The following is a 16,127-nucleotide window of genomic DNA, read 5'->3' on the forward strand; positions in this document are numbered from 1 at the left end:
AGATGCTGTAGTGCTGCTTAGGCTTTTTCTGACTCCATAGATTGCTTAGTTGCTGGACCCTGTCTTCTACCTCTCTTTCTCCCAGCACTATTTATCTCAATGCCCTTGATCACTGGAAGCAGTTTTTTAGGACGCAGGAAAGCCAGAGAACATAGGGTGGACAAAGGGAGAAAAAAATGCGGAGCCAGCATAATTTCTGAAAATGGGTGAGAATGCCTGAGTATGACAATAGGAGCCTAGGGTGGAGACATACATTTGGTTTGGGGAGGGGTTCTCTTGGGAAGGGGATCTGCATACGATGGGGTCAAGAGCTGAGGACCAAATAACCAGCATCAGATACCCAGATAAGGAAACATCAAAGAGTTGGGGGGGCCCTAAAAAATCCAGAGCCTACTGAGGTGGTAAACACCTCTCACCTGTACAGTACGGATTTCCATAACGTAAAATTGTTGGGTTTTTTTTCCCTGGCAGCAAAACCCTTTATAGTCCTGCGTATGTCAGGAGAGGCCAGGTTGTGAATGAGAATATATACGGACGGGGCTATCCAGCCCTCCCAGTATTCTGGGCTCTCCCAATGTAAAGATGTCAAATGAGTAAAGAAAGAGCATAACCCCTTCATATCAACTCCTCCTGACACTCTAAAGCATCAGAGTGAAAAATTAAGCAGCTGATTCTAAGGATTTGGTGAGAAGGCATGTACCCTCTGGTGCTTCAGAGAGATAGAAATCCCCTGCAACACTACTCATTTAAGACACTTTGGGATGGTGGGGTGACTGCCATAGGAACCTCCCGGGATACCTGATCCCTATATTTTTATAGCCCATTCTTGCTCAATTATAATGGCTTTTGACTTTTCAGATTAATTCAGTCACAAATAGACATGAGTGACTTACAGTCATATTCATTCTTGAATTCACATGAACATCATCACCACCACTACCATTGTCATTATTTCATATTTATTGAGCACTTATAATGTTCTGGCTCCCAACTCCAATGACTGAATTACCCCTCCTACCCACCCCCAGATCTTTGGGAAAAGCTTCATAATCACACCTGGCCCTAAAGATGCAATGATATAAGGACAAACCTCTTGGGGACGCTGGAGTGTTTGGTCTTTGGCCAGTCTGTCCCTGGCACTACTACAGAAATATATATATATATGTGTATATATATATAATCTTTGCTCATGTCTATACAATATTGATCTCTGCTGAATGCTTAAAATAGAACCTGATTTTCTCTACTACAGCACCTCCTAAACCAAATAGCCCCACACCCAAAGGAGGTCCAGCTTCACAGATTGGCCAAGAACCCCCAGAGCATTTTAAGTAGTTACTCTGAAATTTTCACAGCAATCAAATACCTACTTTTCCCTAGAGCTACTGCCCAGAGGAACAGGATTGGGGCAGAGGGGGCACTTGGGGACGATATGGAAACATCCATAAGCCCAATCTAAAGATTAGCGCCATGACAGATGTTTGTTTGGGAAGGGGACTCTCTTTTTTCCCAGACATTTCAGACAGCCATCTTGGGCCCACCTGAGGAGTGCTAGCAAAGACAAGAGTCCCCCTGAATGCACATATGGTCTAAGGGTACCTTGAGAAGTTGTGAATATAATTCCCCAGAAAAATGAAGACCTTGGAGTCCCCTTTTGCACTTGCTGTCCCAAGATGGTGTCTTCAGCAGTTAAGAGGCATTTCCTTTAAGAATCTGGATTTCCTGGGATGCTCAGAGGAGGCTGGGTAATGACAGACCAGCGCACCCCTTGAAGGAAATCCTATTCAAGTCTAATGGCTAGGTGAGGAGTCAGTGGTTGCTTTGAACATGAAACTGGCTCTCTCCAAGCCCAGCTCTGTCACAGCTGTTGGCTTCATGACAAGAGGACTGCTTCCTCAGACACCTCTGGTGAAATACAAGGCCTTATGCTGGCAGGTGAGTTAGCCAACAGAAAAAGTTGCTAGCTCAAATGGCTGGTATAGTGTGACACCACTAATGAGAAAATTATTAATCACATGTTGCTGGTGGAACGCGTGAGTGCTGGTCATGGGCTAGAGACTGGCTCTGAGGGTTTGGATCACTAGATGGATACTGGGCTTGTGGAATATCCTCTCCAGGCAGCTGGTCAGTCACCTCAGGGACCACCCAGGACTGCTGATTAACCTCCTCAGAGACCTCATGGACCTGCAGATCACCCTCCTCAGGGAACTCTTGGGATGTTTTATCAACCTCAGGGATGTCCTGAGACAACAGATTGATTGCAGAAGCCTCTTGAGCCAGCCTTCCAACCTCCACAGAGAATTCCTGGCATGGTTGGCTGAGCTCCTCAGGGATCTCTTGGGCTGGTTTACCAACTTCCACAAGGATTTCCTGGACCAGGCCACCAACCCCTAGAGGGAAACCCTGGACCAGCCTGCCAACCTTTACAGGGACTCCCTGGTATGGCTGGCTGACCTCCTCAGGGCTCTCCTGGCAAAGCTGATAAGCTTCCTCAGAGATTTTCCGGCACACTTGGCTGGCCATCTCGCATGGCTGGCTGATCTGAGGGACCTCCCGGCATGTCTGGTTAACACTGGTATGGTTCTCCTGGCATGGCCGGCTGATGTCAGGGACCTCCTGGTATGGGTGGCTGATCTCTTCAGGGATGTCCTGGAATGGCTGGCTGATGTCAGGGACCTCCTGGCATGGCTGGTTGACCTCCTCAGCAACCTTCTGGCATGGCTGGCTGGTTTCCACAGGTAGTTCCTGTGGGGACTGGGTTGGTTCAAAAGGCTCTTGCTCCCCTTCTATGGGGAGCTCTTGAGCTCCATTTCCAGGGGTCTCCTGGAGCAGCCCAAGACTTTGATGTTCTTCAGTCACATGTGAACTTAGGGACGGTTGATCACTGAAGCCAAAATGGCAGTTACCATCCACTGCAGTAGGGGAGGAAGGACCAGCACTGGACACAGTGCTAGAAGGGCCACTGCTGTCTGTAAAGCAAAGTCAGGAAACCAAGTCAGGCAAGATGGATGAGTAGGCTCTATTCTACGTATGTAGTTCAAATGCCAGAATAGACAGCCTATATTACTCATGTCTTGAGGTAAGAGGGTCTGAATTCTTCCCAAGTTATGCAGACTCCTCAGTTAGCCCAGCTCAGGAACTGTTGCTCTGGCCTAATGTATATTACAGGAGTATCACTAAGGTACCTCTGAGAGTTCAGGAGAGAGTGCTGAGGCCCACTTCATCCAGTTCTTTCACAAAGTACCCACATCCCAACTCCAAACTCCCATGGCCCCTCATTCCTATTTGGAAGCAAACACTTTATCCCAGTGTTTCATAATTAGGATTACATATCAAAATTATGGGAAATTTTTTTAAAAATACAAATTCCTAGGTTCCATCTCTAGAGATTCTAATTCTATAGGTTTACAGAAAAGGAATGGGTGCCAGGGAGGATGAGAGCAATATATTTTGTTGAAACACTCCCAAGAAAATCTGATGTACATCTTTTGTTAAGAATCATTTCTTTAAAGTAATCAAACATATTTCTGGGGCAGAGGTAATCATTGTTTATAGCCCAAGAGACAAGTAAGCAGGAGAATGCAGAAAAACCTTGTGAATTAGAACAGTAGGAAGGAAAACTATTTACCTGAAGATGGAAGACTTCCATGGAATCTCTAAATGGCAGCACTTCTTGATTAACCTTTCTTGGGGCCAGTGACCCCTTTGAAACTCTAAAGAAAGTTATGGACTATCTTCCCAGAAAAATGTACATATGGAAATTCACATTAATCTTTACATATAATTCCTGGGGTTCATAAACTTTATCCTAAAATCCATCCATAGATCCAAGGTTAAGACCCTCTAAGTCTTTTTTTTTTTTTGGTGAGGAAGATTGGCCCTGAAATATCTGTTGCCAATCTTCCTCTTTTTGCTTGAGGAAGACTGTCACTGAGCTAACATCTGTGCCAGTCTTCCTTTACTTCATTTGGGATGCCGCCACAGTGTGGCTTGTGGAGTGGTGCTAGGTCCACGCCTAGGATCCAAGCCCAGGATCTGAGCCAGTGGACCCTGGGCTGCTGAAGCGGCATGCACGAACTTAACCACTATGCCATGGGGCCAGCCCCAAGACCCTCTAAGTCTTGAGACATACAATGTTACAGGCTTGTAGATATTATACACATATAAAATATAAAAACTAGTTTCCTAGATTCTCACAGTAGTAAAATGAAGGCCTTGAGTCTTCAATTACACTGTTAGATAATTCCTATCCCAACCTCTACTTCTTCATTGACCTCTAGTAGGGGAATAATCTACTTTTTCCTTTGTAAATATCATATTTACTGATGGTATTGTAACTTTATATTTAAAGCATTCTGATACCAATAATGATAGATTTTGGAAACAGGGGACACCTGACTATCTTGTCATGAAAGAGAACCTGGGAAAGGTGGCAAGCTTGAGCCTAAAAAGGCTCAGTCAGTTATTGATTTTAAGGTATGCCAGTTCTCTCCTTTCGGTAAATGATCACAAGAGGCATACTTGAATCAGGAAAAAAAGAGGAATATGGTTTTGGACCAACAAGCTCTACTGAGGGCAGACAGACAGACCCTAAAAAAGCATGTTTACCAATAAGGCTATACACCTGATACTGAGATTTAAAAAAAAGAAAAAAACATTTAAGATGGGTTCACCTAAGAATGCAAGTAGCCTTAACATTCAGCTACTGGTTTGATTCAGGCAAATCAGAGGGCAGAAAGAAAACAGAAGCGGGAGAAGGATAAGATTGCCAGCGGCACAGAACCCATAAACACTCCAGGAAAGAGGTAAAAGGAGCAATGGCAAGGTGAGTGTAGAATAATCTGAAATTTGGGGAAGAATTCTTGGTGTCAGGAAGGAGCATTTTTTTCTGCATACAAGGTGCCAGAAAAAGGGCAAAATTCTACAACTGTTTACCCCAATGGTAAATACAAATCTTTGCTTCACTCCTATCCAAATAAAATAATGAAAGCCACATTTGATTTTATTTATTCCCTGGAGGCAGGAAGAATACAAAAAGGATTTTTCCATCATTAGTGTCTCTGGCCCTTATACTCCCTCTGATTATTACTGGTATCTTTTCCTCCCTACAATTACTCCAAGAACTCCTTGTGGCACCACTGTTACCAAGGATAATTAGTGACAGGCTAGAGATTATAAAGAAGAAATGGGAAAAAGCAGCACTTCAACTTGGACTAGCAAGTGAGAACAGACAATTGAGAGAAGGGACACATAGAAAGTAACAGCAATTTCTAGTTTCCTTCTCCCAGCTTTCCTATATGTCCAGATTTCGTCCTAAGTCATCCTTATTTAAGAAAGCTGTAGAGACCAAATGGGGATCTGAGGAGAATGAAGTCTCCTTCCTTCTTTCCCCAAAGGACCCTCTGGGCCACTATCTTTTAGGAGCCTCTCCAATGAGATAGAGGGGGCATAGAAGACAGAAGTGACGAGATAGACTAAACAGATCCTCCTTCATCTTGGAAACAGCAGATGAGACCACTTCCCCTACTGGTTATTTCTGGTCTTTCAATCCTCTTCTTTGTTTCCCTCATACCATAGGTCTCTCATTCACCAATCCTTCCAGCCCTCTTGGCCTTTGTCTAAGGAGTTCCAAAAGGATTACTTACACCAAGGGGGCTTCTCAGAGCGTTGCCGGAGTTGTAGGGTAGGTGAATGGAGATTACGGGGTGCGGAAAATGGGCTATCTGAGGCCTGGTTGCTGTGCATAGAGTCAAAGAGGGCTGGATAGGTGGAGGAGAGAGAGGGAAGAAAAAAAGTATATGAGGAAGAATTTAAGAGCCACATATTCTCAACATAAGTCAAAACCAACTTATACTTCCTCAGACTGAGAGGTAGCATTTCCTAGGGACTCTTCACACACACAAACCACTTTTACTATTTCAAACCTTATATTATGAATATTTTCAAACATATTTTTTTCAACTGTTGAAAGACTAGTTGAATAGTTGAAAGACTAGTGCAATTACCATATACTCACCTCCTATATCTAACACACTAACGTTAACATTTTGCCATATTTATTTCACCTATTTCTTCATGCTGAAGTTCTTTAAAATAAATGACAGACATTATGAAACATTTATTTAGGTCTTCTTTAATTTATTTCAGCAATGTTTTGTAGTTTTCAGTGTACAGGTCTTTAAACTTTTTGGTTAAATTTGCTCCCAGGTATTATATTCTTTTGGATGCTATTATAAATGATATTGTTTTCTTAATTTCTTTTTTGGATTGTATATATACAATCTGATGTATAGAAACACAATAGATTTTTGTGAGTTGATCCTGCACTCTACAACTCTCCTGAAATTGTTTATTAATTCCGGTAGGGTTTTTTGAGGATTCTTTGCCATTTTCTCTATATGGGACCATTTCCTCTGTGAATAGAGATAGTTTTACTTCTTCTTTTCCAATTTGGATACTTATTTTCCTTGCCTAATTGCTCTGCATAAAACTTCCAGTACCATGTTGAACAGCAGTGGCAAAAGTGGACATCCTTGTCTCATTCCTGATCTTAGGGGGAAAGCTTTCAGTCTTTCACCATTGAGTATTATGTATGCTGTGGGTTGTTCATAAATGCCCTAGTTCATGTTGAGAAAGTTCCCTTCTAATCCTAGATTGCTGAGTGTTTTATCATGAAAGAGTGTTGAATTCTGTAAATGCTTATCTGTGTCAAATAAGATGATTGTGGTGTTTTTTCCCTGTGTTCTATTAATGTAGTGTATTGCCCTGACTGATTTTCTTACGTTGAATCACCTTTGCATTCCTGAGATAAATCTCACTTGGTCATGGTGTATAATTCTTTTAACATGCTGTTGGATTTGGTTTGCTAGTATTTTGTTGAGGATTTTTGCCTCTATACTCATAAGGGATATTTGTCTGTAGTTTTCTTTTCTTATGGTGTCTTTGTCTTGCTTTGATATCAGAGTAATTATGGCTTCACATAAAGTATTTCCTCCTCTTCTATTTTTTGGACGAGTATGAGAAGGATTGGGGTTAATTCTTCTTAAACATTTGGTGGAATTTACCAGTGAAGCCATCTTGTTTCAGACTTCTTTTTGTTTTGACAGCTTTTTGCTACTGATTCAGTCTTTTTTCCTTGTTATAGGTATGTTCAGATTTTCTATTTCTTCTTGGGTCAGTTTTTGTAGTTAGTGTATTTATAGAATTTGTTCATTTCATCTATGATATCTAATTTTTTGGCATACAATTGTTCATAGTACTGTCTTATAATCCTTTTTACTTCTGTAAGGTCACTAGCAATGTCCCCACTTTTATTCCTGATCTTAGTTATTTGCATCATCTCTCTCTTTTCCTCTTTTTCTTTTTCTTTTCTTTAGGAAGATTTTCCCTGAGTTAACATCTGTTGCCAATCTTCCTCCTTCTGCTTGAAGAAGAACATCACTGAGCTAACATCTGTGCCAATCTTCTTCTATTTTATGTGGGCTGCTGCCACAGTGTGGCTTGACGAGTGGTGCTAGGTCCATGCCTGGGATCCGAACCTGTGAACCCTGGGCCGCCGAAGTGGAGTGCACAAACTTAACCACTATGCCACCAAGCTGGCCCTTCTCTCTTTTTCTTAGTCAGACTAGCTAAAGGTTTATCAATTTTGTTGTTTTTTCAAAGAACCAACTTTCGTTTTTGTTGATTCCTCCTATTGTTTTTCTATTCTTTATTTCCTTTATCTCTGTTCCAATCTTTATTATTACTTTCCTTCTGCTAGCTTTTGGTTTAGCTTGCTCTTCTTTTTTTAGTTCCTTAAAGTATAAAGTTAAGTTTTTGATTTAAGATTTCTTCTTTTAAAATGTAGGTGTTTACAGCTATAAATTTCTCTTAGCACTGATTTTACTGCATCCCATAACTTCTGGCATGTTGCATTTTCATTCATCTCAAAGCATATTCTAATTTCCCTTGTGATTTCTTCTTTGACCTATGGGTTGTTTAAGAATGTTCTTTAATTTCCACATATTTGTGAATTTTCCAGTTTTCCTTCTATTATTGATTTCTAGCATCATTCCATTGTGGTTGAAGAAGACAGTTTGTATGATTTCAATCTTTTAAAATTTATTTAGTCTTCTTTTGTGATCTAGCATATGGTCTATCCTGGAGAATATTCCATGTGCACTTAAGAAGAATCTGTATTCTGCTGTTGTTGCGTGGAATGTTCTATATGTGTCTGATAGGTTTAGTTGGTTTATGGTGTTATTCAAGTTCTCTGTTTCCTTATTGCTCTTCTGTCCAATTCTTCCATCCATTACTAAAAGTGGGGTACTGAAGTCTCCAACTATTATTGTAGAGCTGTCTATTTCTCCCTATGATTCTCTTAATGTTTGCTTCATATATTTTGGGACTCTGTTGTTTTGTGTGTGGATGTTTATAATTGTTACATCTTCTTGATGAATTGACATTTTTTTTCCTATCAATATATAACGACCTTTTTTGTCTCTTGTAACAATTTTTGACTTAAAGATTATTTTGTCTTTGGGGCTGGCCCCGTGGCCGAGTGGTTAAGTTCACGCATTCCACTGCAGGTGGCCCAGTGTTTCGTTGATTCAAATCCTGGGCACCGACATGGCACTGCTCATCAAACCACGCTGAGGCAGCATCCCACATGCCACAACTAGAAGGACCCACAATGAAGAATATACAACTATGTACCAGGGGGGTTTTGGGAGAAAAAGGAAAAAAAAATAAAATCTTTAAAAAAAAAAAAAGATTATTTTGTCTGAATTGGTATAGCTACCCCAGCTCTCATTTGGTTATTATTTGCAAGGAAAGCCTTTTTCTGTCTTTCACTTTCAACCTATTTTTGTCTTTGGATCTAAAGTGAGTCTCTTGTAGACAGCATATAGTTGAAAATTTTTTTTAAAACCCACTCCTCCTGTCTCTGCTTTTTGATTGTAGAGTTTTATTCATTTACATTTAAAGTAATTACTGATAAGGAAGGGCTTATAACTGCCATTTTGCTGATATTTTCTGTATGTCTCATACCTTTTTTATTCCTTATTTCCTCCATTACTGCCATCTTTTGTGTTTAATTGATTTTTTGTAGTGTACCATTTTGATTCCCTTCTCATTGCCTTTTCTGCATATTCTTTAGATATTTTCTTAGTGGTTACCATGGGGATTACAATTAACATCATAAATTTATATAATCTCACGTGAATTGATGGCAATTTAGCTTCAATAACATATAGAAACTCTGCTCCTATAAAGTTCAGTCTCCATATTATGTTGTTATTATCACAAATTCTATCTTTATATATTATGTGGCCTTTAACACAGACTTATAATGATTGTTTTATTCATTTGTGTGTTGTCATAAATGAAACAAAAAGAGGAGCTACAAACCAAAAATATAATAATGCTGCCTTTTATATTTACCAATGTAGTTACCTTTACCAGAGTTATTTTTTGTATGGCTTCAAGTTATTTTCTAGTGTCCTTTTATTTCCTAAAAGGCTCCTTTTAGCATTTCTTGTAGAGCAGGTCTACTGGTGAAAAATGACCTTAGCTTCTGTTTACTTGGAAATGTCTTAATTTTTCCCTCATTTTTGAACAGTTTTGCTGGATAAAGAATTCTTGGTTGACTTTTTTTTTTTTTTTGAGGAAGATTAGCCCTGAGCTAACTACTGCCAGTCCTCCTGTTTTTTGCTGAGCAAGCCTGGCCCTGAGCTAACATCTGTGCCCATCTTCCTCCACTTTATATGTGGGACACCCACCACAGCATGGCGTGCCAGGTGATGCCATGTCCACACCTGGGATCCAAACCGGCAAACCCCAGGCCGCCGAAAAGCAGAATGTGCAAACTTAACCGCTGCGCCACCAGGATGGCCCCTTTTTTCCTTTTAGCACTTTAAACATGTCATCCCACTGTTTTCTGGCCTCTTTGGTTTCTGATGAGAAATTGGTTGTTAATCTTATTAAAGATCCCTTATATATGACAAGTTGCTTTTCTCTTGCTCCTTTTAAGATTTTCTCTGTCTTTGTCTTTTGACAATTTGATTATAACATGTCTCAGTGTGCATCTCTTTGCATTCATCCTTCTTGGAGTTTGAACTGTTTGGATGTATTGACTTGTGCCTTTATCAAATTTGAAAAGTTTTCAGCCATTATTTCTTCAAATATTTTTCCTGCCTCTTTTTCTCTCTCTTCTCCTCCTGGGACTCTCATTATGCATATGTTGGTATACTTGCTAGTGTCCCACAAATCTCTTTGGCTCTGTTCATTTTGCTTCATTCTTTTTTCCTTTCTCCTCCTCAGACTGGATACTTTCAAAGGACCTATCTTTAAGTTTGCTGATTCTTTCTTCTGCTTGCTCAAACCTTCTAAGAAACTCTTCAGTGAACTCTGCATTTCTGTTATTATGCTTTTCAGCCCCAGAATTTCTGTTTGGTTCCTTTTTATATTTTCTATCTCTTTAATGATATTCTTTATTTGTTGAGACAGAATTCTGCAGATTTCCTTTAGTTCTTTGTTCATGGTTTCCTTTAGCTCTTTAACCATACTCAAGATAGCTGACTTAACATGTGTCTTTGTCTAGTAAGTCTAATACCTGTGCTTCTTCAGGGACTGTTTCTGGTAATTTCTTCTGTGGATGTATCATACTAACTTGTTTCTTTGCATATTTTATAATTTTTATTGAAAACTGGACAGTTTGAATTCTATAATGGGTTAACTCTGAAAATCAGATTACTCTCCCTCCCAGGGTTTGTTTTTTGTGTTTGCCGTGGGCTGTAGCTATTTGTTAAGTGATTTTGGTAAACTTTTTGTGAAGTTTTTTGTGAAGTTTGTCTTCTTTGTCATGTGTGGTCTCATGTGGTCCTTGAAGTCTCTGTTTCTTTAGCTTGTGTTCAGCTAGTGTTTTGACAAGGATTCTCTTGAATGCTGGGAGCAAAAGAAGGGGAGGGGAAAAGGAGGGGAAAAAAGGAAGGGAGCTCTCCCAGTCTACAGATTGGTTCTATGTTGAGGTACTCCTTCAACACTTAGTCAGACTGTTTACAACTCCCCTTTAGCCTTCATTTCCTGCTTGTGCTGAGTCTAGAGTTCAGACAGAAGTGAAAGCTTAGGGTCTTCTCATGTCTTTTCTGTGCATGTGTCCTTCCCTAGGCATGCACATTGCTTCTAAATTCCCCATGGATTTTGTTAATACTTTCAAATGCCCTAACATCCCAAAGGGACTCTCTGCCTAAGTTTTCATCCCAAGCTTTCAGTACACTTAATTGTTTGCCTCAACTATAATTTTTGCCCCAGGCAGCGGCATCTTGTTCATTTGCCTTACAATGTTTTCTAGGAACATCCTCTGCATAGCCACTTTTCTGCCCTGTTTGAGAACCCTGTGTCAGTCCTTCAGGTAGCCCACAGACAAGTTAGAATAGATAAACATAATTCTTTGAGAATAAGGTCTGTTCTTTTCCCTCTGGAATCAGGGCCCAGGGTCCCACATTGAGAACATGGACTTCCATCTTCAAGACTGCTGCCAAGGTGGGGAGGTGGGTGGGACAAGGGCAAGTATAATGCTGGAATGTTTCCTTTCATTTTTAGGTTGCCTCAGCATTTTCCTGGCTGCTGCAAACCTTTGACTATTTTCCAGAATTCTGACAAAGTTGATTCTAACTGTTTTGCTTGATTTTTCAGTGTTTCTGTGGAATGACAAGCCCTTGGAGCTACCTACTGCTTAATTTTTTTTTTATTGTGGTAACATTGGTTTATAACATTATATAAGTTTCAGGTGTACATCATTATATATTTTGTTTTGTGTGTAGATTATACCATGTTCACCACCCAAAGACTAATTACAATCTATCACAACACACATGTGACTAATCACCCCTTTCTCCCTCCTCCCTCCCCCCGCCTACTGCTTAATTTTTACATTTGGATTTCTGATCCATACGGAGTTTATCTTGATATATAGTGTGAAGTATGGATTCAATTTTTTTTTTCCTTTTTCTCCCCCAAACCCCCTGGTACATAATTGTACATTTTTAGTTGTGGGTCCTTCTAGTTGTGGCATGTGGGATGCCGCCTCAGCATGGCTTGATGAGCGGTGCCATGTTCGCGCCCAGGATTCGAATGAACAAAACCCTGGGCTGCCAAAGCGGAGCATGCGAACTTAACTACTCTGCCGCGGGGCTGGCCCCTGGATTCAATTTTAATTTTTGTCAAATGACTATTCAGTTGTGCCAACGCCATTTATTAAAAAATCTATCTTTCCCTCAGTATTTTGAAATGCTAACTTCATCTATTTCTAAATTTTCCATTTTTGTTTGATTGATCTCTCTGTCTATTCATGTACCAACACGACATTCTTATTATAAAAGAAGTTTTATAGAATGTTTTAAAATTGGAAAGGGCTGGTACCCCTTCATTGCTCATTGCTCTTTTTTGGGGGTTTTCTTGGCTATTATTACTTGCTTATTTTTCAGTGAGAACTTCAGAATGGATTTGTCTGACGTTAGAAAAACAGTAGTACTTTTATTGGTATATTAAGCTCATAAATTAACTTGGGAAAGAGTGATATTTCTGTGATGTTGAGCTTGCCTATGAAATTAAACAATTTTTCAAGTCTACTTTTGTGTCTTTTTGGAGTCCCTATCTTTTAAATTGACTACTAATATTCTAGGAGTAGTGGGCAGAGATAGGGGTACAAAATAAGAGTATTCTCCATACCTGCAGATGCCTGTGCTTGGGCATCAGTGTGGCGCTGGCAGACTCTACTCAAGAATTCACTCACTTGACGCAGGGAAAGGGCATTATGCAGTGTTTCCAGGGGATAAATGGTAGGCACCATGGAGCACCCTTCAAATCCTGTTAGAAAAGAGATGAGCAAAGTCAATGTTATTCCTGCCAGATATATTCCAACTGGCCAAGGAAGCATGGAGAATCCCTGAGAGGCATCAGGAGAGTTCATGGCTTTTGGAGTGTGAGGTATCCAAGATTCTTAGGGGTGGGAACCCTACGGAGTCTATTTCTCTCATCTCCAGATTTCCTAAAAGTCTACCTGCTAAGGTCTCCAGGTGAATCAAATCACCTCTCATCCTACCTGTGGAGAGCCTGCAATGTCCCATGGAAAAATCAACAGAATCCCAACAGGGTAAACACCTACATTGCTCTTGCACTTTCTGGGGGAATAAAACAAAGGTCCAGAGGTAAGGGATGAAATTGGAGGTCCAAATGAGGTAGGGAGTCATGGAGCTGGGAAGAAATAGCAGATTTCAGGGATTATGTAAAAAAGAACCAAAGTAAAGAGGAGGGCATGGAATCTGAGGAGAGGTTCATGCAGATTTAGGATATGGGTAGAAAGGCTAGAATATCTGGAAGCAAGCTGGAGTGCATGCAATATACGTGAAGCTCAGCCTGGGAAAACAACATGCATGAACAGGCTGGGGGATGGAAGTTCTTTCTTGGTCATTTCCATCACATCAAAGCTTCTTCCTTCTGCTCTCACTGGAAGACCCCAGACTTGTTAGATTCCTATATTCCATCAGGAAAATAAGGCAAAACCCCCAGAAAAAAGAATAAATACTGATACTCTGCTCTGAACCCAACAATTCCAATGTAGGTCCATTAGTCTGGGTAGGGTGAAGGATAAACCTAAATGTGTGACCCTAACCCTAGGACCTATTGATGAAAAAAAAAGTCTCCATGGGAGGATCAAGAAGCACACATCCCAACCATTTTTTTCAGTCCCCAATCTTTCCTATGCCTCCTTTACATCTTAAAGGACTAAAGGTAGGTAGGATAGCAATTATCTATGCAAGACATAGCTTCCTGTTTACCAATGATTAAAACCTATAACTTGAAAGGATTATATTTGACCATCTTCTAACCTCTGGTCCTTGTTTGCTTCAAGGATTCAATTGAGACCTCTGTGCCTCGATTTCCCACTGTACTCTATTAGCAGGAGGGCAGGAGAGGTACAGTCTCCAGCTCCTCAGAGTGGCTAGAAAAATGTTTGGATTTTAAGATGGTGGTACCAGAGGGTTATAGAGATAAGAACAGATTCCAAGGCAAGAAACTACTCCTACACTGAATAGAATTGGGAATGGGTAGCACTAGAAGGCAGTGAGGAAGGAGAACTGGAAGGGGATGAGCAGCCAATGCTACAGCTACCAGGCAGTCTGGCCCCAATCCCATCCAAGCAACTAAATGCAAGTCACATAACCTTAGGGTAAATAGGAGAAAGGAATAGGTGGGCTCTTCTGCCAGAAGTGCAATAAGCAAAGCAGTCAGTCCCAGCCAGGGTAGTGGCAGCAGCCAGCTTGGTGGCAGGGGATACCGTAGAGGCACTCTGGGTCATCCCGGCCTGAGCGCAGCCAGTTCCGGAAGAGGCGCAGGTGGTAGGAGCACTGGTGCAGGTGATGCGCCAGCGTGGCATCCAAGGAGACTGGCCGGCCCCTTGGGCAGTCAGAGGAAAAACTGCGCAGCAACCGGACCACAGGGTGCTGGTCATCCAGCAGCTCTGGAGGGGGTGAGGGGACCACGGCAGGAAGCACAAAGATAAAGAAAGAGAAGAGGGAGAGACAATGAGGGGGCACTGACTGGCACAAGCATTACTGGGAGGGGGGGCCACTCAGCTCCAAGGTGAGCTAAGAGAGAAGCAGAGATGGTCAGAGCCACTGGGCATCTCTTGCAGGGAAAAAGAGTGTTGGCATCACGCAGTGAGTCTAAAAGAAGGGGCTAGTGAGACCTCCTCTTACAGCAAGGCCCTCCCCTTTCTCGTTGAGCATGATTCAGTCAGTGCTTCGAGACAGCAGTCACATCATTCTGGATAGGGGTGAACTGGCAGTTCTGCATCTGGGAGCCTTGACTAGAGCTCCAGAGTGCCTGATGGTTCTTGGACAAATCCTAGTTAGCGCCTGCTTCTCAGATGAATGTATTTATGAGGTTGGGATAGAGATGAAAGATTCAAAGTCACTCAGAAAAGAGGGTCAAGAATGACAGAGGGTATCAAGATAAAGTTTGAAGCTAAAAAAGCTCCTACAAGCTCAGGCCAGGCCCTCTGGACTATACTCTAAGATAGCCACAGACCTGGCTGGTATTAGGCAGCTGGCATAGGAGATCAGCAAGAAACCAGGTGTAGGAGTCCTTTAAAGCAGAGCATGTAAAAAATTGAATCAATATGTGAAAATGCCAATATTGACTAGTCATCCTTTACTCTTATTCAAATATACAGATTTTTAAAAAATGTTTGTGTAAATCTCAGGACTTCTGGGACACTGTATTCATTACAGAAGCCAAAAGTTAGATAATTTTATATTCTCTCCCCACTGCTGGTGAATGTAACTACACTTTGTTCAGCTAGTGAGTGGAAAAGCTTCGATCTTAAACCACTTATTTTAGCTGCTTGGCAAACTCTGTGGATATATGCGATTCAGCTGTACAAGGTTGAAGGCAGTGAAAGGCATGTGGAAGGGGGTATAAGAGAAACAATAGGGAAAAGATCTTGGAGAAAAGGCACGGGGTCTTAAGACCTGATGACAGGATCTTGGTATAGAGAAGGCAGGATCAAGGTAGCTGAGGATGACTGCTCAGAATTCCCAGACCAGAACTTGTTCCACAGGGTGATTCCATGAGACTATGGTTTCCAGTGAAAATGTGAGGATGTCAGAAGAGGTTTCAGCTCTACCCACGCACTAATTGTACCAATGATCACACAGTTGTGTGGGTCCCTAGAAGATAACAGGCTTGGTAAATCCAATGGGCATACTCTGACATTCTGGATGAGAGTGAGCTACAGTCTCTTTCCCACTATATTAGTTTACTTTGGCGAGTAATGGACCATCCTTGTATATTTGATGTAGTCATAGGATATGAGAGAAGCTTATCAGGAATAGAGGCAGGGATGAACTGAGAGATGTTCTCCCATCAAAGTAACGAGACAGCACTGCCTTGCCTCCCTTCCAAAGCCAGGTCCAGTTTTTCCAGCTGCTATTTCAAAGCTAGACATCACGGCAAGGACATGGTGATGATGGGACCATAGGTTGGCACATTGTTTGACTAATCTGCCACAAGCAATTAAAGACAGAACATCCACTCTGTAATTGCTGGGTCAGTCAAGCAAGATTTGGCCATGAGTAGAAACCTCA

At 41.3% G+C, this 16,127-nt stretch overlaps 1 protein-coding gene across 17 annotated transcripts in view; it reads right to left on the reverse strand.

Moving 5' to 3' along the window:
• Window positions 1-942: 942 nt before the first annotated feature.
• PPIP5K1 (diphosphoinositol pentakisphosphate kinase 1) overlaps window positions 943-16,127 on the reverse strand; it is a 39,797-nt gene continuing 24,612 nt past the window's right edge. For 14 of the 17 annotated variants that reach the window (XM_046652567.1, XM_046652564.1, XM_046652560.1 and 11 more), the window contains 3 exons: window positions 12,709-12,846; window positions 5,646-5,759; window positions 943-2,969 (listed from right to left, as the gene is read on the reverse strand). In XM_046652567.1, the coding sequence (XP_046508523.1) occupies window positions 2,008-2,969; window positions 5,646-5,759; window positions 12,709-12,846 (1,214 nt within the window). In that variant the 3' untranslated portion in view covers window positions 943-2,007. Of the gene's footprint in view, window positions 2,970-5,645; window positions 5,760-12,708; window positions 12,847-14,317; window positions 14,501-16,127 lie in introns of all 17 variants that reach the window. The other 3 variants (XM_046652563.1, XM_046652557.1, XM_046652561.1) reach the window with 2 other exon arrangements.

The sequence above is a fragment of the Equus quagga genome, chromosome 2, assembly GCF_021613505.1.
Source record: "Equus quagga isolate Etosha38 chromosome 2, UCLA_HA_Equagga_1.0, whole genome shotgun sequence".
In the NCBI taxonomy this organism is placed as follows: domain Eukaryota; kingdom Metazoa; phylum Chordata; class Mammalia; order Perissodactyla; family Equidae; genus Equus; species Equus quagga.